The 22,604-nt window shown below is 40.0% G+C and overlaps 1 protein-coding gene across 5 annotated transcripts in view; it reads right to left on the bottom strand.

The window, feature by feature from the left end:
* LOC113514744 (LIM domain-binding protein 2) overlaps positions 1-22,371 on the bottom strand; it is a 62,277-nt gene extending 39,906 nt beyond the window's left edge. The window contains exons 1-3 of one of the 5 annotated variants that reach the window (XM_052898751.1): positions 21,989-22,371; positions 10,663-10,827; positions 10,424-10,527 (exon numbers count right to left, since the gene is read on the bottom strand). In XM_052898751.1, coding sequence (XP_052754711.1) covers positions 10,424-10,527; positions 10,663-10,827; positions 21,989-22,015 — 296 coding nt within the window. In that variant the 5' untranslated portion in view covers positions 22,016-22,371. Of the gene's footprint in view, positions 1-10,423; positions 10,828-21,859 lie in introns of all 5 variants that reach the window. The other 4 variants (XM_052898762.1, XM_052898757.1, XM_052898744.1 and 1 more) reach the window with 4 other exon arrangements.
* Between the last annotated feature and the right edge of the window lie 233 nt (positions 22,372-22,604).

Genomic DNA, 22,604 nt, shown 5'->3' with positions numbered 1-22,604 from the left:
TGGGGACAACGTTGCGCTCGTAAAAATTTATATTTTTGTGTAAACTCAGCATTTTGCGGGCGAGGGCGCGCGTCTAGGGTGATCGGGTGTACCGCGCGTTCGACAATTTGATACTTGATTAATTATAATTAAAATATAATTAATTTAAAGATTTCCATTAAGATTAGCACGACAGTCTCTTTTAAGTATTAACAATTATAAGTTAAGTAAAGAATAATTAAAATGGATTCAGAATTTCATGACATGCAACAGTAAACTCGAAACCGAACTATTAAACAACTTTTAAGAGGTTGAGTTTTATAATCGGAGTTATATTAACTTTTCATTGTGAAATGATTTTATTTTTTAACCGACTTCAAAAAAGAAGGAAGTTCTCAATTCGATTTTGTCTTTTTTTTTGTTTGTTACTTTATAAGTCCGTCAGTTGTAAACCGATTTGGAAAATTTATTTTTTCTACAAAAACGGTCCAGTAGTTTAGTTTTTAAATAATTTTTTTTTCGGTTTTATCACAATTGAAGTAGGACTTTTTGTGAGATACTATATTTATATTTTATTGTTAGTTAGTTAATTTTAAATTACTCGCTTTTTGTGTAATTAGAGTCATGCTGAAATTAATCAATAATAACTAAAAAAAAACGCAACGTGATACGCAGCTCGACTGTATGTGGCTGAGATGCGAATGTTGAGATGCATGTGTGGTGTGATGAGAATGGGGAAAAAATAATAAAGAGTATATCAGACGAAGTATGAAAGTAGCGTCAGTGATGGAAAAGTTAAATCAAATCAAATCAAATCATATTTATTCGCTTTCTACATGGTACAATAAGAAGTTACATACATATATATATATACAGGCACATAACATGCAGCACACCGCACAGGTATGCAAATGTTAAAATGGTTTTAAGTCTACATTATATTACAATTATAAAGTCCAGTTAAGAAGTAACCGTCTATCCTGGGTTTGACACGTGATGCGCCGGGATGAGGAGCATGTTTAAAGAAAGGTAAGTATTGAAAGGGGGGCGTCTGTAAGGGCATACTATATTAATACATGATTATTGATGATGTAACAGTAACCCACCACGTGGTCCCCCATCCGTGGTTCATCACTTGTAATTGTAAATAAATAACAATAAATATTACCTAACACAGACACATAAGGGGAAAGCGATTGTTAGCAATAAGGATTGTTAATTTAAAAAAAATAAAAAAAAAATTAAGGGATTGTTAATTCTAGTTACCCATTGCTAGCAATATACCCAACTAGGTCGATCTCCACGTGGTCCCCCTGGAAACCATCGTGCTGAATTCCAAGTGTATTTATCACGATCGGCTAACTGACCTGCTCTTTCATTCTCATCTATCATCCCTCACTATTGCCCCGCCAGTGTATACCGATAGCACAGGCGGGGTTACCATTCCATTATCATCCCATAAAAAAAAATTAAAAAAAAAATTAGTTTTATGGAAAATTTATAAAAAAAAAAAAAACTATTTACACTAGCTATGTCTACGATTTCGTTTTGGCAATTGGAACACTATTGATTGACCGGGGTAAAAAAATCTATGTCCTTTTCCATTATTAAAGGGCCCATCAGAATCGTTGGTGCGCCATAAACAATCTAACATTTGTATCAGTAAGAAATATAAGTTTATTAAATTAAGACTTTGATTTATCATAATTTTTAGAATAAAATAGAAAACATTTATTGCCAATAAACACACAATCATAATATAAAATATAGAAAATATATAACAATACAAGATATATACAAGAAGTGTCCCATACTAGGCAAAAGGAACCGTAATTTGAATTATTGGGTGTCACTGGATGAATGTTAATTATTTTTTTTTATTATTTTTGATGCCATTTAATTGTTTAATAATTTAATTCTATTTTAATATTTTTTAAACACAAAACATGCTGTGGTTAGCTCTAAATGTAAGAACAGTTAGCCGTAATCCACTAGTGTAATGTATCGAAATGTTTCGCTGTATCTTATGTTGGCGATCCTAAATAAATAAATAAAAATTTATAAAAAAAAAAAACTATATGGCCTCGATAAACGTTCACGCCGAATCTCAGAAATTTAATTCGATTTTAATAAAATTTCCTAAACGTATGTATATTCATTGCTTCAATTTGAGAGTGAACGATAGTTTTTATTCCGACAAGAGGGCATTGTCGTCAAAATCTAAGACACGTATCGAATCCTAAGAACAAGGTATTACATAGAAGGAGTGATAAAATTGTCAATTCATGACAGGCTAGTGTATAGAAAATGTTATACGGCCGTATAACCCTACCAAATTCAGATACAACCTGCTTGTATACTTTCTACATAAACTGTGTCGAATACATAATCCAGTAATGTAAAATTTGTCATTGACAAATAATTGACATATCAAACATTTTCTATACACTAGTCTGCTATGAATTGAGAAAAATAACAACTGATCATATATCTTTCGTCCTCTTTTTACTAATTATACTTTCATAAGAAGAAAGGAGGCGACCATATGATTTACAGTTTTTATTTTATCATTCCTTCTGTGTAATTCCGTGTTCTAAGATTGAATTTTGAATTTCGAATTTTTTTTTAAACCTTTTTAAATCATTACGCGGTGGTTCGATAATAAAAACAAGAGTATACGAAAACCGCCGCCTGTGTGAGCGCCGCCCGCCTCGGACCGAGCAGTGAGCGCGGGTAGGCCGCACCACCCTCGCCACGTGCTCGCACCCCGCCCGATACTGTATCGATGCCTAAATATAGGCTCTACTGTGGATTGTATTCAACTCAGTAACTGCTTTAAATTAATATATTTCACTTACTTTTCTATGGTTTATAGGGAACGGGGATAAATGTGATTAAAATGATTTATAATTTACTAAATGAATCGGCAAATCTCACTCCTCCTGCTGAGTCCATTTTTCTTTATTTTTTTATGCAACTTAGAATGGCTGACAAGCTGAAGGCCTACCTGACATGAGCAGTACCATGGATATAAATTTACTAGGTACAGAGGAATAACACCTGAGTCCTCAGGAATGGCAACGCATGGGGGGTATCATGGGCGAAACAGTATACTCTGTTATGTCCACGGTACTGCTCATGTCTATAGGCGACGGTTACCACTTTCCATCAGGTGAGCCGTCAGCTTGTTTGCCATTCTAAGTTGTATAAAAAATATATATATATAACAGAGTATACTGTTTCGTCCACGATACCCCCCTTGCGTTGCCATTCCTGAGGACTCCAGTGTTATTCCTCTGTACCCTGTAAATTCACTGCCACATCCCACCCTTCAAACCGAAACACAGCCATGCAAACACAACTGCTTCACGGTTGAAACACGAATGGGACAGAAGTGGCCAAGCAAACGACTTTTGTAGTCTCCCTCTAGTAAATGTGTACGTACAGTACGATACGAATTTTTTATATATTAAGATTTAGGGCTATTTAGGCCACTTTTTCACCGGCCGTGGTCAAGAGCTGACTGATCTACCATAGTGATTGTACGAATGGAGTTTTGAAATCGTCGCCCATTTCTTATAAACTACTAGCGGCCCGTCCCGGCTTCGCACGGGTGGATATTTATACAACATTTTAAAAAGTGGTTATTGTGACGTAACGATAATAGTTGGACTCAGGTGTTATTCCTCTGTACCCTGTAAATTCACGCCATATCCCATCCTTTAAACCGAAACACAGCCATGCAAACACAACTGCTTCACGGTTGAAACACGAATGGGACAGAGGTACCCAAGCAGACGACTTTTGTACAAAGTCTCCGTCAGAAGTTGACTGAACACCTGGCCGTATGGTCCTGAATATCAAAACATCAAGCCAAATAGAAAAAGGTTGTCTTGTAAAGATTGCTCTCAGCAATAAGACCGCCTCACTGTACTTATACAATTGTATCGTTGCGTTTGTAAATTGTTTTGCTTATTTCCTATATTGTATAATGCAAATGAAGTATACTCATTCTTTCATTCAAAAGTTTGTATCACTCTGCCTGTTCGAGAATCGAATCTGCACTCTCATACACATATATTAATGGAGGTCAATCGACGAATATAGCTGGTACTAGCTAGTTACTGCAACGGTCATTTATACTACTAAGGTGGCAAACAAGCATACGGCCCACCTGATAGTAAGTGGTTACCGTAGCCTATGAACGCCTGCAACACCAGGGATATTACGCGCGCGTTGTCGACCTTGAAGAAAACTCTTTACCCCCCTTTTGAAAAACCCCATGCTGTAGTCTCTTGGGAAAACCTCGGCAGGGAGCTCATTCCATAACCTGAGTGTTCGTGGGAGAAAACATCTCTGAACACGGGAAAAACATTAAACAATTCTCGTGTACAGTTGGGTAAAAAGTGAGTTTTTAACCTACAATCATCTATCATTAGTGATCGAAGCCCACGACCTTGGCTACTGGGCTAGACTTTAGACAGCAAACATGAACTATGTAGGTACATTCCGTTTTTTCTTTAAACTGACATATTTAGTAAACAATATTGTCATGCCTTCTTATCAACAATAAATAATAAAATCCAATCTTTTCTCATTTCGTATAAAAACCGCAAGATTATTAACAATTTTTAATAATTTATTTATTTTTATTAAAACAAAAATATACTAAACAAGTCATTGGACTCATTGGAAATATCATAAAATAGATAAAAAAAAAGAGCAATTATTGGGCTTTTATTAGAAACAAATACTTCCTAGTTTAAATGTAAAAGCAAAAATATCACATTATTGTATTACAGAGATCATGTGTCAGTATTTTGAATTGAATACTGAGTCAAGTGCTTATTCGAAACCAGGGTGCATGCATGAACGATTTATGACAACGGATGAAGCAAGAAATCCCATGACAGACAAATATACATCTATTCTCCTATTAATTTACTGTTAAATTTTTTTTTAATTTATAATAAACATTAAAATGTCAATTTACATTAAATTATTATAAATAATTTCCAGCAAGGGTCAAAATTATTTAGTCTTCGTAAATATAAATTTGAAAATGGAACAATCGATACCAAGAACGTACCAGCAATAAAATTTACGAGAAACAATCATGTTTCAATGTAACCTATTATTGCATAATGGCCAGTAATACGTCACGCGCTAAAAAAAATTAACGTCAAAATTTCATTCGAATTTCGAATGATTTTGATCGGGGAGCGCAGCAGACGACACTCGAGCAACCGAGTGGCGTCTCACTCCATATAGTCTTTACTTATGTACGTATATACGGGCCAGTTTATATTGAGCCCTGTAATGTCACCCCGAAGGCCTGTCATTGCTGGGTTTAGTACGGCCCGCGGGGACGGCGGGAGGTCAAGTGGCGGCGGGCGAAGCGGTACCGACGAATACATAGACGAGTATACGTATAGATAGAGAGGTAGTACACGGGGTGGGCGAGTACCGTCCGCACAGAAATGTTACGAATCACGTTGCATTAGATTTTATTTGATTTTTTTTTTTTAATAATATATAATTTACTGGTTTAATTAGTCGATTAGTATTATTTTGTTCAATTCCGCTACCATTGTAGTATGTGGAAATAAAAATGTAAAAATAAATCTTCGAATGTTTGCAGTCGCACGCTTACTGATGATAGCAGATTTAAACACAATAATTTTAATAGATTAATCAGTGATATGGACTTGCCGTGTGGTCTCGGTATAGAACGGGCCCCCACTTCCATTTCCGTGGGCATTGTAAGAGGTGACTAAGCGAATCTAATGGTCGAAGGACGGGCAGTGGTCCCTCTTAAAACATTATCAAAAGCCTAACTGTGGTTGGCAATGCGCCAGCTAAGCGTAGCAACTACTGGCAAAACCCTGTTATGAGGGACGCTTATATTCAGCAGTGGTCAGTTAACGACTGAAATGATGATGATGATGATAATGGACTTCCGTAAAGTAACCCTTAGATTAGTAAAGTATTTTTTGCATCACACATTTTTATAACATCATCAATATGAATAATAATTTTAAATGACTTCGACTGACCTATAGGACCTATATTGACAAATTATCACTTTGTAATTAAAGATTTAATAATTAGGACTGATTTTAAAACTAAATGGTACTGAAAAAATAAATAAATTAATTAACCAAATTCATTTGTCAGTTATTTTCAGATTTAAAAAAAAAAGGTAATTTTTCAAATCAGTTTACAACTGACGGAATTATGGTAACAAACAAAAAAAAAATACAACTGGATTGATAACCTCCTTCTTTTTGAAGTCATTTGAAATACACTTAAATGTTTATTAACAACTTCAATAAATTAATTTAATAAAAATCGAAGTATGTGAATTGAAAATACATAGTTTTCTTATAAATAAATATTCATTCATTCATTCATTCAAACTTAAAGTACTTATACCAATTTCAAAAATTCTTACATCCATAGAAAACTGCATTATCAGCGATCAATCTATCCACGCAATTCCGGGCCGGGTACCTAATCTATACTTATAATAAATCTGTAGAGAGGTCAATTCTGTACATGAAATATATTTGCAAAATAACTATTAGGGGGTGATTAGTGATCGATACTGATACCAAAAATGTAATCAGTAAAATTTTTGTCTGTCTGTCTGTATGTTCGTTATAGAAACAAAAACTACTCGATGGATTTTAACGAAACTCGGTACAATTATTCTTTATATTCCAGGGCAGGTTATAGTATACTTTTCATCACGCTACGATCAATAGGAGCAGAGCAGTGAAGGGAAATGTTGGGAAAACAAGAGAAGTTACTCCATTTTTAAGCTTCCGTCGCGTGTGCAGCCATAATGGCCACTTTTTAAAATGTAAAAATGTCCACCCGTGCGACGCCGGGGCGGACCGCTAGTATTTAATAATTGTATTTTTTTTTCTAATACACAATTATTTTTGTTAATTATTTTCTCGTGCTATCGGTACAAGCTACGGCACAAAATATATACGTACCGTTCACCTACATTTATTTGTGCACTCACACTGACGCAGTTTTATAGCTCACCCGCACATAGACAATAACACCGATGGGCTTACCTCTCTAACTCACACATGCACTGACACAAATTTTATTTTATTCTCTGTGGATAATTTAGCCATTTTTACAATAATGTCATGTCTTGATTCTTATGTATTCCTAGTACTTATTATAAGTTTCATGTTAGTTTTTTATATCTGAACATTTATAAAAAAAAATGTTTCTCGACATGTTTGTCATTCAAATTAAGTACTGATTCAACCGACTTCGAAAATGAAGGATACGCTTTAATAAGTCAACAGTCACCGTCATCATATGCGCCGTTAACTGTCCATTGCTGGAGGAAAGGGATTGTTAGTAATGGAGACTGAGAATCCCATTGCTAGCAATATTCCCAACTAGGTCGATCTCCTCGCGGTTCTCCCTGAAAACTATCGTGGTTAATTCCTGATGAATTTATCATGATGTGCTAACTGGCCTGTTTTCGTTCTCATCTATCACCCTTCACTGGTGCTCCGCCAGCGTATCCCGTTAGGTTATTACAAAAAGTTATTACACACTACAGGAATTTTTCAATGAGGAAATTTAATTGTATTTGTACCTATTTATTTTAATTGTAATATTTATTTATATTATGTTAATCGACTATACATATATATATATATATATATATATAATATAAAAATTTAGTCATGTACTTTATGTAATATTTATAAATGTGATTGCTACGCCCTTCTAGGGTTCAAGTTGATTCTTTACTTTCAATAACTTTAAACCTATATTGTTACAACATGAAATAACAATAATTGAATTGTATTGAAAGAGTATTGTTAGTAATGCGCACTACCAGTCCCATTCCTAGCAATATATGCTGTCAGGTCGACCTCTAAGTGGTTTCTCTTGGAAACCATCGTGCTGTACTCCAGATGTATTCATCACGATGGGCTTACTGACCTGCTTTTTCATTCTCACCTATAATGTTTCCCTAGTACTCCGCCAGCGTATACCGATAGCGCAGGCGAGGTTATCATTCCATTATCGTTCATTAAAAAAAAAAACTGTCCATTCCAAAAACTTCTCGCTTGTGGGGATTTACCAGTAATTGCCAAGCATGGCGGGTGGGTTGCCGTAGCAACCGTAGTTTTTTTTTAATGGGTGATAATGGAATGGTAACCCCACCCGCGCTATCGGTATACACCGGCGCGGCACCAGTGAGGGATGATAGATGAGGATGAAGCAGGTCAGTTGGCCCATCGTGACGGATTCAACAAGAATTGTTCATGATGGTTTCCAGGGGGAACCACGTGGAGGTCGGCCTGATAGGGCATATTGCTAGCAAAGTCGAACTTCATTGCTAACAATGTCCAATGTACTCGCTGTTGTAATTTTTTTTTTGTATTTAATAAGTAAATAAATAAAACAATCCCTTTCCCCTCAGCAACTGTAGTTAGGCTTTGGTTATGTTTTAAGAGGGTCACTACCCATCCCTTTGCCATTAAGTTGCCCTTAGTCGCCTCTTACGACACCCACAGGAAAGGAGGGGGTGGCCCACTCTATGCCGGAGACCACACGGTACTAGGACCTGCAGTCTTCAGGACATCCAGTCCCCATGGTAAGCTGATCAAAATTACCACGATCGTCATCTAAGAGTTTGGTTGATTTAACGATATTGCCTAAAAAATGTATGTCAAGTACATACATTCGTTACATACAATATGTTTTAGCCCCTAGACGGACGTATGTTGACCAAATAGGCGACGTGCTGAAGAAGGGCCAAATTAAAAGTGCCCGTAACCGGCGAGCGTGTATGAAAAGATTGATGAATGTGGAGGAAGCGAAAGAGGTTTGTTTGAATCGAAGCATTTAGCGTTCCATTGTTTCTGCCTACCCTAATGGGAGACAGGCGTCATAGATATGTATGTACGTGTATGTATGTATGTTTTTCTTTATACCACGAAGGTGACAAACAAACTTACAGCGCATCTGATGGTAAACGGTCCTTGTAATCTATAGACGCCTTTTTTTTACACAACTTAGAATGGCAAACAAGCTAACGGCCCACCTGATGAAAAGTGGTAACCGTTGCCTATAGACATGAGCAGTACCGTGGACGTAACAGAGTATACTGTTTCGTCCATGACACTCCCCAATACGTTGCCATTCCTGAGGACTCAGATGTTATTCCTCTGTACCCTGCAAATTCACGCCATATCCCACCCTTCAAACCGAAACACAGCCATGCACCTTTTGGTAATGTAATGTTTGTTTGTTTGTTTTCAATGGATGATAATGGAGTGGTAATCCTGCCTACATACACGGGGGGAAAGGGGTTGTAAGAATGGGGTGTAATAGCCTCATTGCTAGCAATATACTGTATCAGGTCGATCTCCACGTGGTCCCCCCTGGAAACCATCGTGCTGAATCCCAGGTGATTTCAACAAGATGGGCCAACTGACCTGCTTCATCCTCACCTATCACCACTCACTGGTGCCCGCCAGTATATACCGATAGCGCAGGAGAAGTTACCATGCCATTTTCACCCATAAAAACTATGTCTACACTATCGGTAAACACTGGTGCCTACCAGGAATTCAGGATAGATGAGGATAAAGGCAGGTCAGTTAACCCATAGTGACGAATTCAACAAGACTTAACCGCGACGATTTCCAGAGGGAACCAAGGTCGACCGGCATATTGTTAGCGATGAGGCTGTTTAACCGTATTACTAACAATCCCTTTCCCTCCATTAAAATGTGTTTACCCTATTGAACATAATATTTACCCATTTCATTTTTATGTATCAAATCCTATCCATTTCATAATGCAGAGATCTGAACATGACGCATTCTCAGAACGTGATACGAGACTGACGAGACGTGGCACAACAATTAATTGTATAAACCTAACTGTATTTCTGTTATCCTAATAATCTAGGTAATACATTATTATATAATAAATTAGTAATTAAATGTTCTGTAATTCGCAAAATATTATTGAGTGAATCTTTAAAAATCGACTGGGTAATGTAAAATATTTCATTACTCCATATTATCAAGATATGAAATGACGAGATCTCAGAACAAGATCGCAGCTCGACGAAACAAAACAACCGATAGTATTATCTTCGCCCATTCGCAAAATATAGAAAATCTTAGCCCATTATTATTCATTACAACTAAAACCTTCTACGAATACATTTTAACTATTCCATTGTTTTGTCACTTTCTTTCAAATTGGAAATTTAAAAAGAGACTAAACAGTTCAATAGCTAAATCAGAAGTTTAACGTTTTTTAAAGGGCGGGTTATTTGCTAATAGGAATATTTGAGTCTGGTGTAAAAGTTGTAAAATATTACATTACGCTGTTGTTGTGATACAAAGCTGATAAATAGCTAATTATGTTTAGAAGAACTCACCTATCAACAGGGGGTGGCAATGGAGCCATCATGTGTGGATGCGGCGGCATAGGCGGATGTGGCGGGTGTGGGTGGAAGGGCGAGCCCGGCGGGGCAAACCCCGGGCCCGGGAAGTGGCCCTGCTGCGGCGGCGGCGGGCCCGGGGGAAACCCGCCGCCGGAGCCGGGCCGCGCCGACGGGCTGCCGAAGGGCCCCGGCGCGGCGTACGGCGGGCCCGCGAACCCGGGCCCGGGGCCCGGCGTCGACGGCGCAGGGGAAGCCGCGAACGCGGGCCCCGCCGGAGAGCCCGCCGGCGGCGCGAACGAAGGGAAGGGCGCGTCGTTGTTGCCACTCTTCCATGCCGCCGGTACGCCGCCCGCGCTCTCGTCCAACGCTGGCACGCGCCGTTGCAGGCCCACCGACATCTGGTACCAGGAGAACATGGATTAGTTGGAGATTACAACAAAAAGGTTTATGTAAATAACAATAATTGCACGAGAATTTGATGCAGTTACCAAGCTATTAGCAGAAGTACTAATTGTACAAGTTCTAAAAGAGTTGCCAGCAGCAGCAACCATCGTCTTCACAACACCCAATATAAGAGAGGAAGAGATTGTTAGCAATGCAGGCTATCAGTTCAATTGCTAACAATATACCCTGTCAGGTTAACCTCAACGCAGTTCCCTGGAAACCATCGTGTTGAATTCCAAATGTAATTATCACGATGGGCTAACTGACCTGCCTTTTCATCCTCACCTATCATCCCTCACTGGTGCTCCGCCAGCGTATACCGTTAGCGCAGGCGGGGTTACCATTCCATTATAATCCATTTAAAAAAAAAACGCCTATATTCATAAAAAAAAGGTCAAAACTCACAAATCTATTTTAGCTACTATTGAACAGTTTTGTCTCATTCTTTTACACGTAATTTTCAATCTGAAAGAGAGGGACAAAACAATGTAATAGTCAAAATAAACAGGTTTGTAGAAGGCTTTAGTTTTTATGACTAAGGGGATAAGGTCATCCCCTTAGATTACAGTTATCCCATAACTTATTTTAGTCGGTTTGGAACACAGACCGCCTGCGACCGTGAACCTACGAGAACATACCATAATTGTAACAGGGAACCTAATATTGCTCGATTTTCCTCAACCAGCTTGACGATAAAACATTAAATTCAATGTACAAGTACCTGGTAATAGGAAGTCCATTAATTATTGTGAGGTAATTTTCTATAATCCCGTAGATGGTCCCGGCATAGAATAGGCCACCCCTCCCTTTCCCGTGGGTATTGTAAGAGGCAACTAAGAGGGCGAGGGATGAGCAGCAGCGTCCCGCTTAAAACATCTCTAAAGCTTAATTGCGGTTGTCAACCTGCCTGCCAAGTTTGGCAACTACAGGCGAAACCCCACTAGGGGGAGATTTAAGTTCAGCAGTGGACAGTTAAAAGCTGATATGATAATGACGACATTGAATTTTTTAAAAAACTTGGATCCCGCGACCCCCTTAACGGGATTTAGTGAAACCACTAAATCCCCTTTGTTTTTTACAATACAGGGGGCAAACGAGCATGCGGCTCACCTGATGGTAAGTGACTACCGCCGCCCATGATCACCCACAACACCAGCGGCATTGCAGGTGTGCTGCCGGCCTTTTAAAAAGGAATATACTCTTTTCTTGAAGGTTATGTTGTCGTATCGGTTCGGAAATACTGCTGCTGGATGTTGATTCCAAAGAATGGTTGTGCGTGGAAGAAAGTGCCTTGAAAAACGCACGGTGGAAGACCGCCACTCGTCCAGATGATTGGGATGAAATTTTAGTTTGTGAAGATTTATTTATTTATTAAACTTTAATATACCCAGATACTGTAAATGACGCATTTACCAAGCGATCGTAGACAGGAATAACAGAAAATATAATTGACGATGCAACATGATGAGCAAATAACTTCGAAAACATAAACAATATTAAAATAAAACTATAATTTACAAACTTAGTGACACCCTTAAATCCCCTTAACTGACGATTTAAGGAAACCACCAATCTCCTTACGTGAATCGAGGAGTTACTATTTTAAGTGGATTGGAAAGAAAACTTTGCCTTTATTTAAATGAGATTTAATGTTAAGTGGTAACCATCGCCTATAGACATGAACAGTATTATCGACATCACAGAATATACTGTGACGCCTATTATGTTAATGCGTGGAGTGCACTAACAAAATGGTTTATTAAGAGGTTTATTAATTGCCTATTTAGTACTGCACGTACTGGGTTAATGTGTCGGCCCACCATTTTCATATTAATTTCCTTTGCTTGTTATCACTGTATAGTATATTAATTAAAGATTGTGTCCAACGAAAATAAGTCAAGTTTAATTGTGGTAAAACCAGTTATTTTAATTAAACACTAAACTAATGAAATCGATTTTGATAAAAATTCCATGGGACCAATCTGTAAGCATATGCTTTCAGTTAAAAAAACAAAAGAGTTTCCCAAATGAAACCAATTTGAAGCTGACGAAGTTATGAGGTAACAAACAAAAAAATACACCTACGGCCCACCTGATGGAAAGTGGTTACCGTCGCCTATGAACGCCTGCAATACCAGAGGTATTACGCGTGCGTTGCCGACACTGAGGAAACCTCTTTACAGCCCTTTTGAAGAACCCCATGCTGTAGTCTTTTGGGAAAACCTCGTAAGAAATTGTAAGAAAGAAAGCCTTTTATTATAAGGTTATGGAGTGAGCTCCCTGTCGAGGTTTTCCCAAGAGACTACAGCATGGGGTTCTTCGAAAAAGGGGCAAAGAGGTTCCTTCAGGGTCGGCAACGCGCGCGCGCTCCTGGTATTGCAGGCGTTCATAGGCTACGGTAACCGCTTACCATCAGATGGACTGTATGTTCGTTTTGTCAGTGGTATAAGGGTTTTTTTTTTATGCAACTTAGAATGGCAAACAAGCTGACGGCCCACCTGATGGAAAGTGGTTACCGTCGCCTATGGACATGAGCAGTACCGTGGACATAACAGAGTATACCGTTTCGCCCATAATACCCCCCATGCGTTGCCATTCCTGAGGACTCAGGTGTTATTCCTTTGTACCTTGTAAATTCACGCCATATCCTACCCTTCAAATCGAAACACAGCCATGCAAACACAACTGCTTCACGGTTGAAACACGAATGGAACAGAGGTACCCAAGCAAACGACTTTTGTACAAAGTCTCCCTTTGCACTCCGTTTTTTTTTTAATGGGTGATAATGGAATAGTAACCCAGCCCTTTGGCACGTTTGGCACTAGTGAAAGATGATAGGTGAGGATGAAAGCTGGTCAGTTAGTCCACCGTGATGAATTCCACTAGAGTTAACCACGATGGTTTCCAGAGGGAACCGCGTGGATGTCGATGTGTTGCTAGCAATGGGTCAGTTAGACCCTATTTCTAACAATCCCTTTCCCCCTTTGCACTCCGTTGTCGCTTTATTAAAATGCTAACATTAAATGTCACGTCTAAAGCAACACGGTTGTTTTACTGACTCAGCCGCCTGGAGGGAGAAGGGATCATTAGTTATGGGGATTAGTAGCCCCATTGCTAGCAATATACCCTGTCAGGTCGACCTCCACGTGGTTCCCCCTGAAAACTATCGTTATCGTACCGTAAGAAGAACGGTGTATCTTACGTCCTCTTTTTACTAGTTATATTTGCATAAGAAAAAAGGAGGCGACCATATGATTTACAGTTTTTATTTAATCATTCCTTTTATGTAATTCCTTGTTCTTAGGCTAAAACAATAAACAAAATGAGAAGAAAATATGTATAAAAGGGAAATTCCTAAAGTCATATAGAGGTCAGTGCCGGTTCATCCAACATCCAACAATGCACAGCTTCGCTGACCACAAGTAATTGCTATTTTTTTTTTATTTCCCCTTTTTTTAATAAATATTTTTTATAATGTTTATTAAAAGTATTTTTTGTATTTTTTTTTGATGGATGAAAATCCTATGGTAACCCCGCCTGCGCTAACGGGATAACCCCGGCGGAGCACCAGTGAAGGGTGATAGATGAGAATGAAAACAGGCCAGTTAGCCCATCACGATGAATTCATCAGGAATTAACCATGATAGTTTCCAGGGAGAACCGCGAGGAGGTCGACCTGGTTGGGTATATTGCTAGCAATGGGATTCTCAGTCTTCATTACGAACAATCCCTTTCCACTCTATTTTTTTTTGTATTTTAGCACGCAGCGATGGCGGATGATCGTTTTAGAAAAAAGATGTACTTTTATGTTTTCTACTTCCTGTGAAGTTGGTTAAAAAAAAAACGAATCGAGAATTCTCACGCTTGAGAAATCCGGATAAATAAAAAAAAAAACACCACCACCACCTCCTTACAGCGATCTCTTAAAATACTAGGGCAACATAAATGCTAAGGAGATCGAATATGAACAATAGCGGAATTCTTAGAACTTGTAAGCAATGCGATTTCTTATAAATTTGAAGGGTGACAGTGACAGTCAGTCGCGTGTCGGCCGTCGCGTGATCCATACCTCGCTGCGAGCTCACTAACCACCGCCATTAAATTAGGTTATATTCGATTGAAAACTCCACAGTCGGATTCTATTTTCAGTCGGTTATCAAAGATCGAAGGCTAATCAGGGCGTATGAATTACACTCTTGTACACATACATGTAAATAGAGATCTTCAGCGCAACACATTCAATTTAAATAGGGATTAAATAGGGAATTGTATGAGAGCAGTATAAAATAAATATGGCGGTCATAAAATGTCAAACACTTGCGAAACTTAAGCGTGCTCATTATTTGGGTTTTCCTTCACACCTCTTATCCCTCACTGGTGCCTCGCCAGCGCCAGCCATTAAAAAAAAATACAGACAGACACGTGACCACATTACGTTTGTATTGAGAGGGCATCGAATCCGTAACTATTGGAAGGTGAAGCAATGTTAAACAGTTAACTGCCAAGGTCATCAAATATTGTAACTGCTGGAAGTTTAAAAATAACTAATTATGATTTAAATTACTGATTGGACAGTATCCAAAATCAGTGAAGGATTTCGGACATACATACATACATACATTCATCCATACACATACATATTTTGATGACGACCTGCTATTCGCTATTACGAGCTATTTATCAGATTGGCGTTGTACCAAGGCACCAGAAGTAATAAGGAGAAATAGCTTCTCTGAGTATTTGACATGTTTACATATAAGTATTTAATAAATAATAATCTTCTATCTATTACCAGAGGGAGACTGTACAAATGTCATTTGCTTGGGTACCTCTGTCCCATTCGTGTTTCAACCGTGAAGCAGTTGCGTTCGCATGGCTGTGTTTCGGTTTGACGGGTGGGATATGGCGTGAATTTACTGGGTACGGAGGAATAACACCCGAGTCCTCAGGAATGGCAACGCATGGGGGGTATCATGGGCGAAACAGTATACTCTGTTATGTCCATGCTACTGCTCATGTCTATAGGCGACGGTTACCACTTTCCATCAGTTGGGCCGTCAGCTTGTTTGCCATTCTAAGTTGGATAAAAAAAAAGGAGCGTGCCCACCCTAAAATTGCTTGGTGCCCACGTCAGTATCAGGAGCGGAGCTTTCAGTTACAGAGACGTATTCCAAAGACAAGTCCAAATTTTATTTATCTTTTTTTATGTGACCAAGCCTCCCCTTGCTGTTTACCTGTCGTGTTTTTCCCTACACAGAATGAGGCACCCCTTCCTTTCCCGTGGGTGTCGTAAGAGGCGACTAAGGGAACAGTCGAGGGATAAGCAGCAATGAGCACCAAAGCCTACCTGCTGTTGCCAACCTGTCTACCAAGCATGACAACTGCTGACAAAACCCCCTTTAGGGGGAGTCCTATGTCCAATAGTGGATGATTAACGGCTGATATGATGATGATGATGAAGACTTCATCATCTTTGGATAGTAATCTTAAATATGCCAATGACAAAGCTATGTAAAAATTTTGTACATTGCAAATCGTGATCGTAAGTGACGCATTATTAACGGTTATTAATGGGGATATTAGGGCCCATTATTAGCAACATAACCCGTCAGCTTGATCACCACATGCTGCTTCATTGGAAATCATGTTTAATTTCTGGCGAATTGGCGACGAAGTGTCGACTGAACTGACTATATTCCTCATCTATGTCTTCCTGGTACTTCACCAGGGCAGACGGAGTAACCATTATTGAAAATCCAAAGAACAGTGCTGGGGGGAAAGGGATTGTTAGTAATGGAGACTGAGAATCTCATTGCTAGCAATATACCAAACCAGGTCGACCTCCTCGCGGTTCCTCCTGGAAACTATCATGGTTAATTCCTGATGAATTTATCATTTAGGCTAACTGGCCTGTTTTCGTTCTCATCTATCACCCTTCACTGGTGCTCCGCCAGCGTATCTCGTTGGCGCAGGCGGGGTTACCATGCCATTTTCACACACATAAAAAAAAAGAACAGTGCTTGCATATTGCACTTTGGTGTTTCTGTCTTGTAATCTTGATGGGTGGCAGTGATAGTACAAAGATATGGAGGCATAACACTGTAGTCCTCAGGAATGGCAACGCATAATGGGTACTACAGGAGTCACAGATATGGTGTTGTTATATCCAGGGTGGTGCTCATGTCTATAGGTGTCCAAAAGATGAGCCACTGCGGTCATATGTCAATCAAAAATGCAATTAATTCTTGTCCTGTAACAAAGACATTTCATTGTTTATCTGACCTCTATTAGATTCCTGTTTGCCTGGTACACTATCGTATGTAAGCATAAACCATTATAAACACAAAGGAGATAAAAACTACAAAAGAAAAAAACAAGCGAAACGGGCGGAACGATGCAAGAGCAAGCGAGACGGATGTAGTCTGTCCCTTTCTATTACGGGTGGACACACGGACAGAAGGTAGTTATCACCACGCCAGGTACGTACTAAGGAATTTTATCAAGAAGGTGCGTAATATTCAAAGAAAATATGGTATTATTCTAAGAACGACCCTTATAGGAATATTTTCGAGTGTAGTCATTTAAGAATATGCTCACGACTGTAATATCAGAGGGAGTAGTCAGAGGTGTTTTCACAACCATTAATGTAGTTTTTTTTTTTAATGCACGATAATGGAATGGTAACCCCGTCTGCGCTAACGGTATACGCTAGCGGGGCATCAGTGAGGGATAGGTTAGTTAACCCACCGTGGTGAATATGCCTGGAATTCAGTATGATGATCTCCCAGGGGGGGACCACGTGAAGATCAATTTGACAGGTTATACTGCTAGCAATGAGACTGGTAGTCTGCATTATTCACAATCCCTCTCCCTCTCATGGGGGTGGAAAGGGATTGTTAGTAAAGCGGATTTGACCTCCCGTGGTCCTGGAAACCATCGTGCTGAATTCCAGCTACACTTATCATGATGAGTTAACCGACCTGCCTTTTCATCCTCACCTATCATGCCTCCCTGGTACCTCACTAGCGTATACCGTTAGCGCAGCCGGATCACCATGATATTAAAAAAAAAACACTTTATTCATAAAAACGTCACAAACCTATTTTAGCTATCGAACTGTTTTGTCTCATTCTTTTGTGCTAAATTTTAAATTTGGAAGAAAGTGACAAAATTATGTAATACTTAATCCTTCTTTGCATGTTTTTTTATTGGTGAAATAAATCATTCATGTTCAAAATTAAAGGAAAAATGGTTAAAAAATAAATTTGACACCTATGTTTTTTTTTTCTGCAATGGACATTAAAAAAGTATCCAGACACGATCAACTTAAAGTGAAATTGGTCTTTTATATAATTTTTTAGGCATTCAATGTTATGATGGAAATGTCCATCATTATGCAAAGAAGGGTTAAAATTATTTGTAGTATTTTTTAATTTTTGTGAATAAGGGGGTAAATTAATACAAATGATATAAGTAAAGATTCGAAACATTCAAATTAATTAATAGATCTTTACTGCTACTGGACATCTTTTTTTTAAATGCACGATAATGGTATGGTAGTGCCCCGCCTGCGCTATGGGTATACACTGGCGGAGTATCAGGAACACATGATAGGTGAGAAAAAAAGGCAGATCAGTTAGCCCATCGTGACGAATTCAAAGATAAATTAGTTACGATGGTTTCTAGGGGGAACCGCGTGGAGGTCGACCTGATAAGGTATATTGATAGCGATGGGGACTAACCTCCCTGATGGGTGAAAATGGTATGGAAACCCCGCCTACGCTAACGGGATACGCTGGCGGAGCACCAGTGAAGGGTGATAGATGAGAATGAAAACAGGCCAGTTAGCACATCATGATGAATTCATCGGGAATTAACCATGATAGCTTCCAGGGGGAACCGCGAGGAGGTCGACCTGGTTTGATATATTGCTAGCAATGGGATTCTCAGTCTCTATTACTAACATTACTATTAGTACTCTGTTACGTCCACGGTACCGCTCATGTCTATAGGCGACGGTTACCACTTTCCATCAAGTGGGCCGTCAGCTTGTTTGCTGTTCTAAGTTGTATAAAAAAACCCGTCTGCGCTATCGGTATACACTGGCGGGGCACCAGTGAGGGATGATAGGTGAGGATGAAGCAGGTCAGTTAGCCCATCGTGACGGATTCAACAAGAATATTTCTCGATGGTTTCCAGGGGGAACCACGTGGAGGTCGCACTAATAGGGTATATTGCTAGCAATTTTTGCTTGCTAGCCCTTTCCCCCGACGCGTAACGTTAGGAAGACATTAATTCAACGGCGAAATTGAGGGGGGAGGGATTGTTAGTAATGCGGACTACCAGTCCCATTGATAGCAATATACCCTATCAGGTCGACCTACACATGACCCCCCTGGAAACCATCGTGCTGAATTCCAGGTGTATTCATCACGATGGGCTAATTGACCTGCCTTTTCATTCTCACCTATCACCTCTCACTGGTGCCTCGCCAGCGTATCCCGTTGGCGCAGGCGGGGTTACCATACCATTTTCACTCATAAAAAAAAAATGGTTTCTAGGGGAAACCGCGTGTAGGTCGACCTGACAGAGCTTATTAACAATGGGGGCATCAGTCCCCATTACCAACAACCCTTTTCCCCAATGCGCAGGCGGGGTTACCATTCCATTATCATCTATTAAAAAAAATACCTTACAAGTATAAATTATTAAGCAAGTCAGTATTTCATCAACACATTGGATTAAAAATACCCATTTGAATTTAGAATACGGAGTCATCTGTTTACATCTTGCATGTTACGAGTTTGCTTCGTAACATGCAAGTTTTTTAACCGACTTCAAAAACAAGGAGGTTAGAAGTTTTTTTTTTGATAGGTGAAAATGGTATGGTAACCCCGCCTGCGCTAACGGGATACGCCGGCGGAGCACCAGTGAAGGGTGATAGATGAGAATGAAAACAGGCCAGTTAGTCCATCATGATGAATTCATCAGGAATTAACCATGATAGATTCCAGGGGGAACCGCGAGGAGGTCGACCTGGTTGGGTATATTTCTAGCAATGGGATTCTCAGTCTCCATTATTAACAATCCCTTTCCCCCCGGAGGTTAGAAGTTTCTTTCGATAGTTTTTTCTAATGTTACGGTAACCCCGCCCGCGCTATCGGTATTAGCTAGTCGGGCAATGAGGGATGGTAGGTGAGAATGAAAGTAGGTCAGCTGGCCCATCGCAACGAATACTGTATGAATTAACCATGATGGTTTCCAGGGGGAACCGCGCGGAGGTCGACCTGATTGGGTATATTGCTAGCAATGGGACTGGTAGTCCGCAGTATTAACATCCCCTCCCGGGGGGGCTAACCGGAGCACCAGTGAAGGGTGATAGATGAGAATGAAAACAGGCCAGTTAGCCCATCATGATGAATTCATCAGAAATTAACCATGATAGTTTCCAGGGGGAACCGCGAGGAGGTCGACCTGGTTGGGTATATTGCTAGCAATGGGATTCTCAGTCTCCATTACTAACAATCCCTTTCCCCTCAACTCTAGAAACCATTGTGATTAATACTTGTCGCATTCGTCACGACGGGCTAACTAACTTGCTTTCATGGGGAGGAAGGGATTGTTAGTAATGTGGAGGTTAGTTCCCATTACTATCAATATGCCATCAGATCGACCTCTACGCGGTTCCCCCTGGAAACTATCATGGTAAATTTATCATTGAATTCGTCACGATGGGCTAATTGACCTGTCTTTTCATCTTTACCTACCAGAGGGAGACTTTGTACAAAAGTCGATTGCTTGGGCACCTCTGTCCCATTCGTGTTTCAACCGTGAAGCAGTTGTGATTGCATGGCTGTGTTTCGGTTTGAAGGGTGGGATATGGCGTGAATTTACTGGGTATAGGGGAATAACACCCGAGTCCTCAGGAATGGCAACGCATGGGAGGTATCATTGGCGAAACAGTATACTCTGTTATGTTCATGATACTGCTCATGTCTATAGACAACGGTTATCACTTTCCATCAGGTGGGCCGTCAGCTTGTTTGCCATTCTAAGTTGTATAAAGAAAAAGAACGAATTGAGAACTGGTTTTTGAAGTCGTTTGAAAAATAACCATGACGGTTTCCGGGAGAACCGCGAGGAGGTCGGCCTGATAGGGCATATTGCTAGCAATGGGGCTGCCAGAGCAATTACTAACAATCCCTTTCCCTACCCACTTGTAAAGCAGGAAGGTATACCCTATGGTAATAAAACTGTTTAACTTCAAACCATAACATGGGGGGGGGGGAAGGGATTGTTAGTAATGGACTGAGAATCCCATTGCTAGCAATATATCCCGTCAGGTCGACCACCACATAGTCCCCCTTGGAAAACATTGGACCTTGGAATTCCAGGTGTATTCATCACAATAGGCTAACTGAACTGTATTTTCATTCTCATTTATTATGTGTCCCTGGTATTATTTAGCAGCGTACACCGTACCGCAGGTGGAGTTACCATTGCATTACCGTTCGTAAAAAAAAAAAACAAAACATTTGCAATGCCGCTGTCAAATACACGGACATGACTATTTTTAATGATCATTGCGTTACCTTACCGTGTGGCAAGTGGCAACAGCAGGTAAAGAGGTACCTACATACGCCAAAACAAGTTTGGACGGCACAAACAACAGTCTACGGCGTTCTAGTTTTTAACTTGCTTTGAAAATTATCGATTTATAATGAATTTGTTGCAGTAATTATGTTTTAAATTACATTTTCAATTCCTAATTTGTTTTACAAGTGAGCTAGAAGATAAAACAAGATAAAATTTATAAAAAATAAATTATAGCAATGGGAATTACTAGGCACTCATAACCTACAAGGGTATCGATTCAAAACATTCCCTCCAAAAAATGCGCCGCATAAAAAAGGGGTTACGAAAAAAGACCTGCTCGGGATGTGTAAAAAAAAAAGCATTGAGAATACGAGGGGTAGACCTCCGTACCTCCGTATTTCGATCAGCGGCGGCCGCCCCACTCGTATGTTAAAACCTCCGGGTACTGGGGCGGGCTACCCCGCATTTCTGCTTATACCCAACAGAAATAACACAGGAGCGCACGCTCTCCACACTTACGATGTTCCGGTTGCCTTTCTTCCTCATACGAACATTGCACGGCGTTTATCCATTTAACTATTTTAAAACTACACTACACTGACACTAGGATGATCCCGCTCACTGACATCGAAATTTTAGTCTTCTTTTTTTTTGTTCAGCTTTTGTCGCGTGTCGCGCCGGCCGGCGGCAGGAAAACAAAGCGGGCACGCAGGTAGGCGATACGGCGCCGCGTTTGCGAGACGGTTGACGAAATGTTTTACATTATTTCACTGATTATAAGTTAAAAAATGCGGCGATCGCCTCATGACAGTCGCGTAGCATCGAGCATGGTACACAAGTCGTGTTATTAGGTACGCACGGCGTGTCTCGCTCGATGGTACTGGCCGGGGTGACGACGGGGAGCGGGAGGCGGTGCGAGGGAGGGGTGCGGAGGGGCGCGGTGCGACGCGGGATGCTACTTTACCGATATGGCGACTGTGGTGCTGTTTTATCCAACGCACTCTAGCGGATAGCGGACTCTGCGGACAGGTGGCGCGGTTTGATTTGAATCGTTCAGCGCTTCAAGCGCAGTAATAATATTAATAATACTTTGCAGAATTATATATTTATTTTTATTGTTAACTAGCTTTCTGCA

The sequence above is a fragment of the Galleria mellonella genome, unplaced genomic scaffold (assembly GCF_026898425.1).
Source record: "Galleria mellonella isolate WM207_F2 unplaced genomic scaffold, CSIRO_AGI_GalMel_v1 utg121, whole genome shotgun sequence".
NCBI lineage: Eukaryota > Metazoa > Arthropoda > Insecta > Lepidoptera > Pyralidae > Galleria > Galleria mellonella.
The sequence above is the reverse complement of the archived record's forward strand: the minus strand, read 5'-3'. Positions and strand labels throughout refer to the sequence as shown.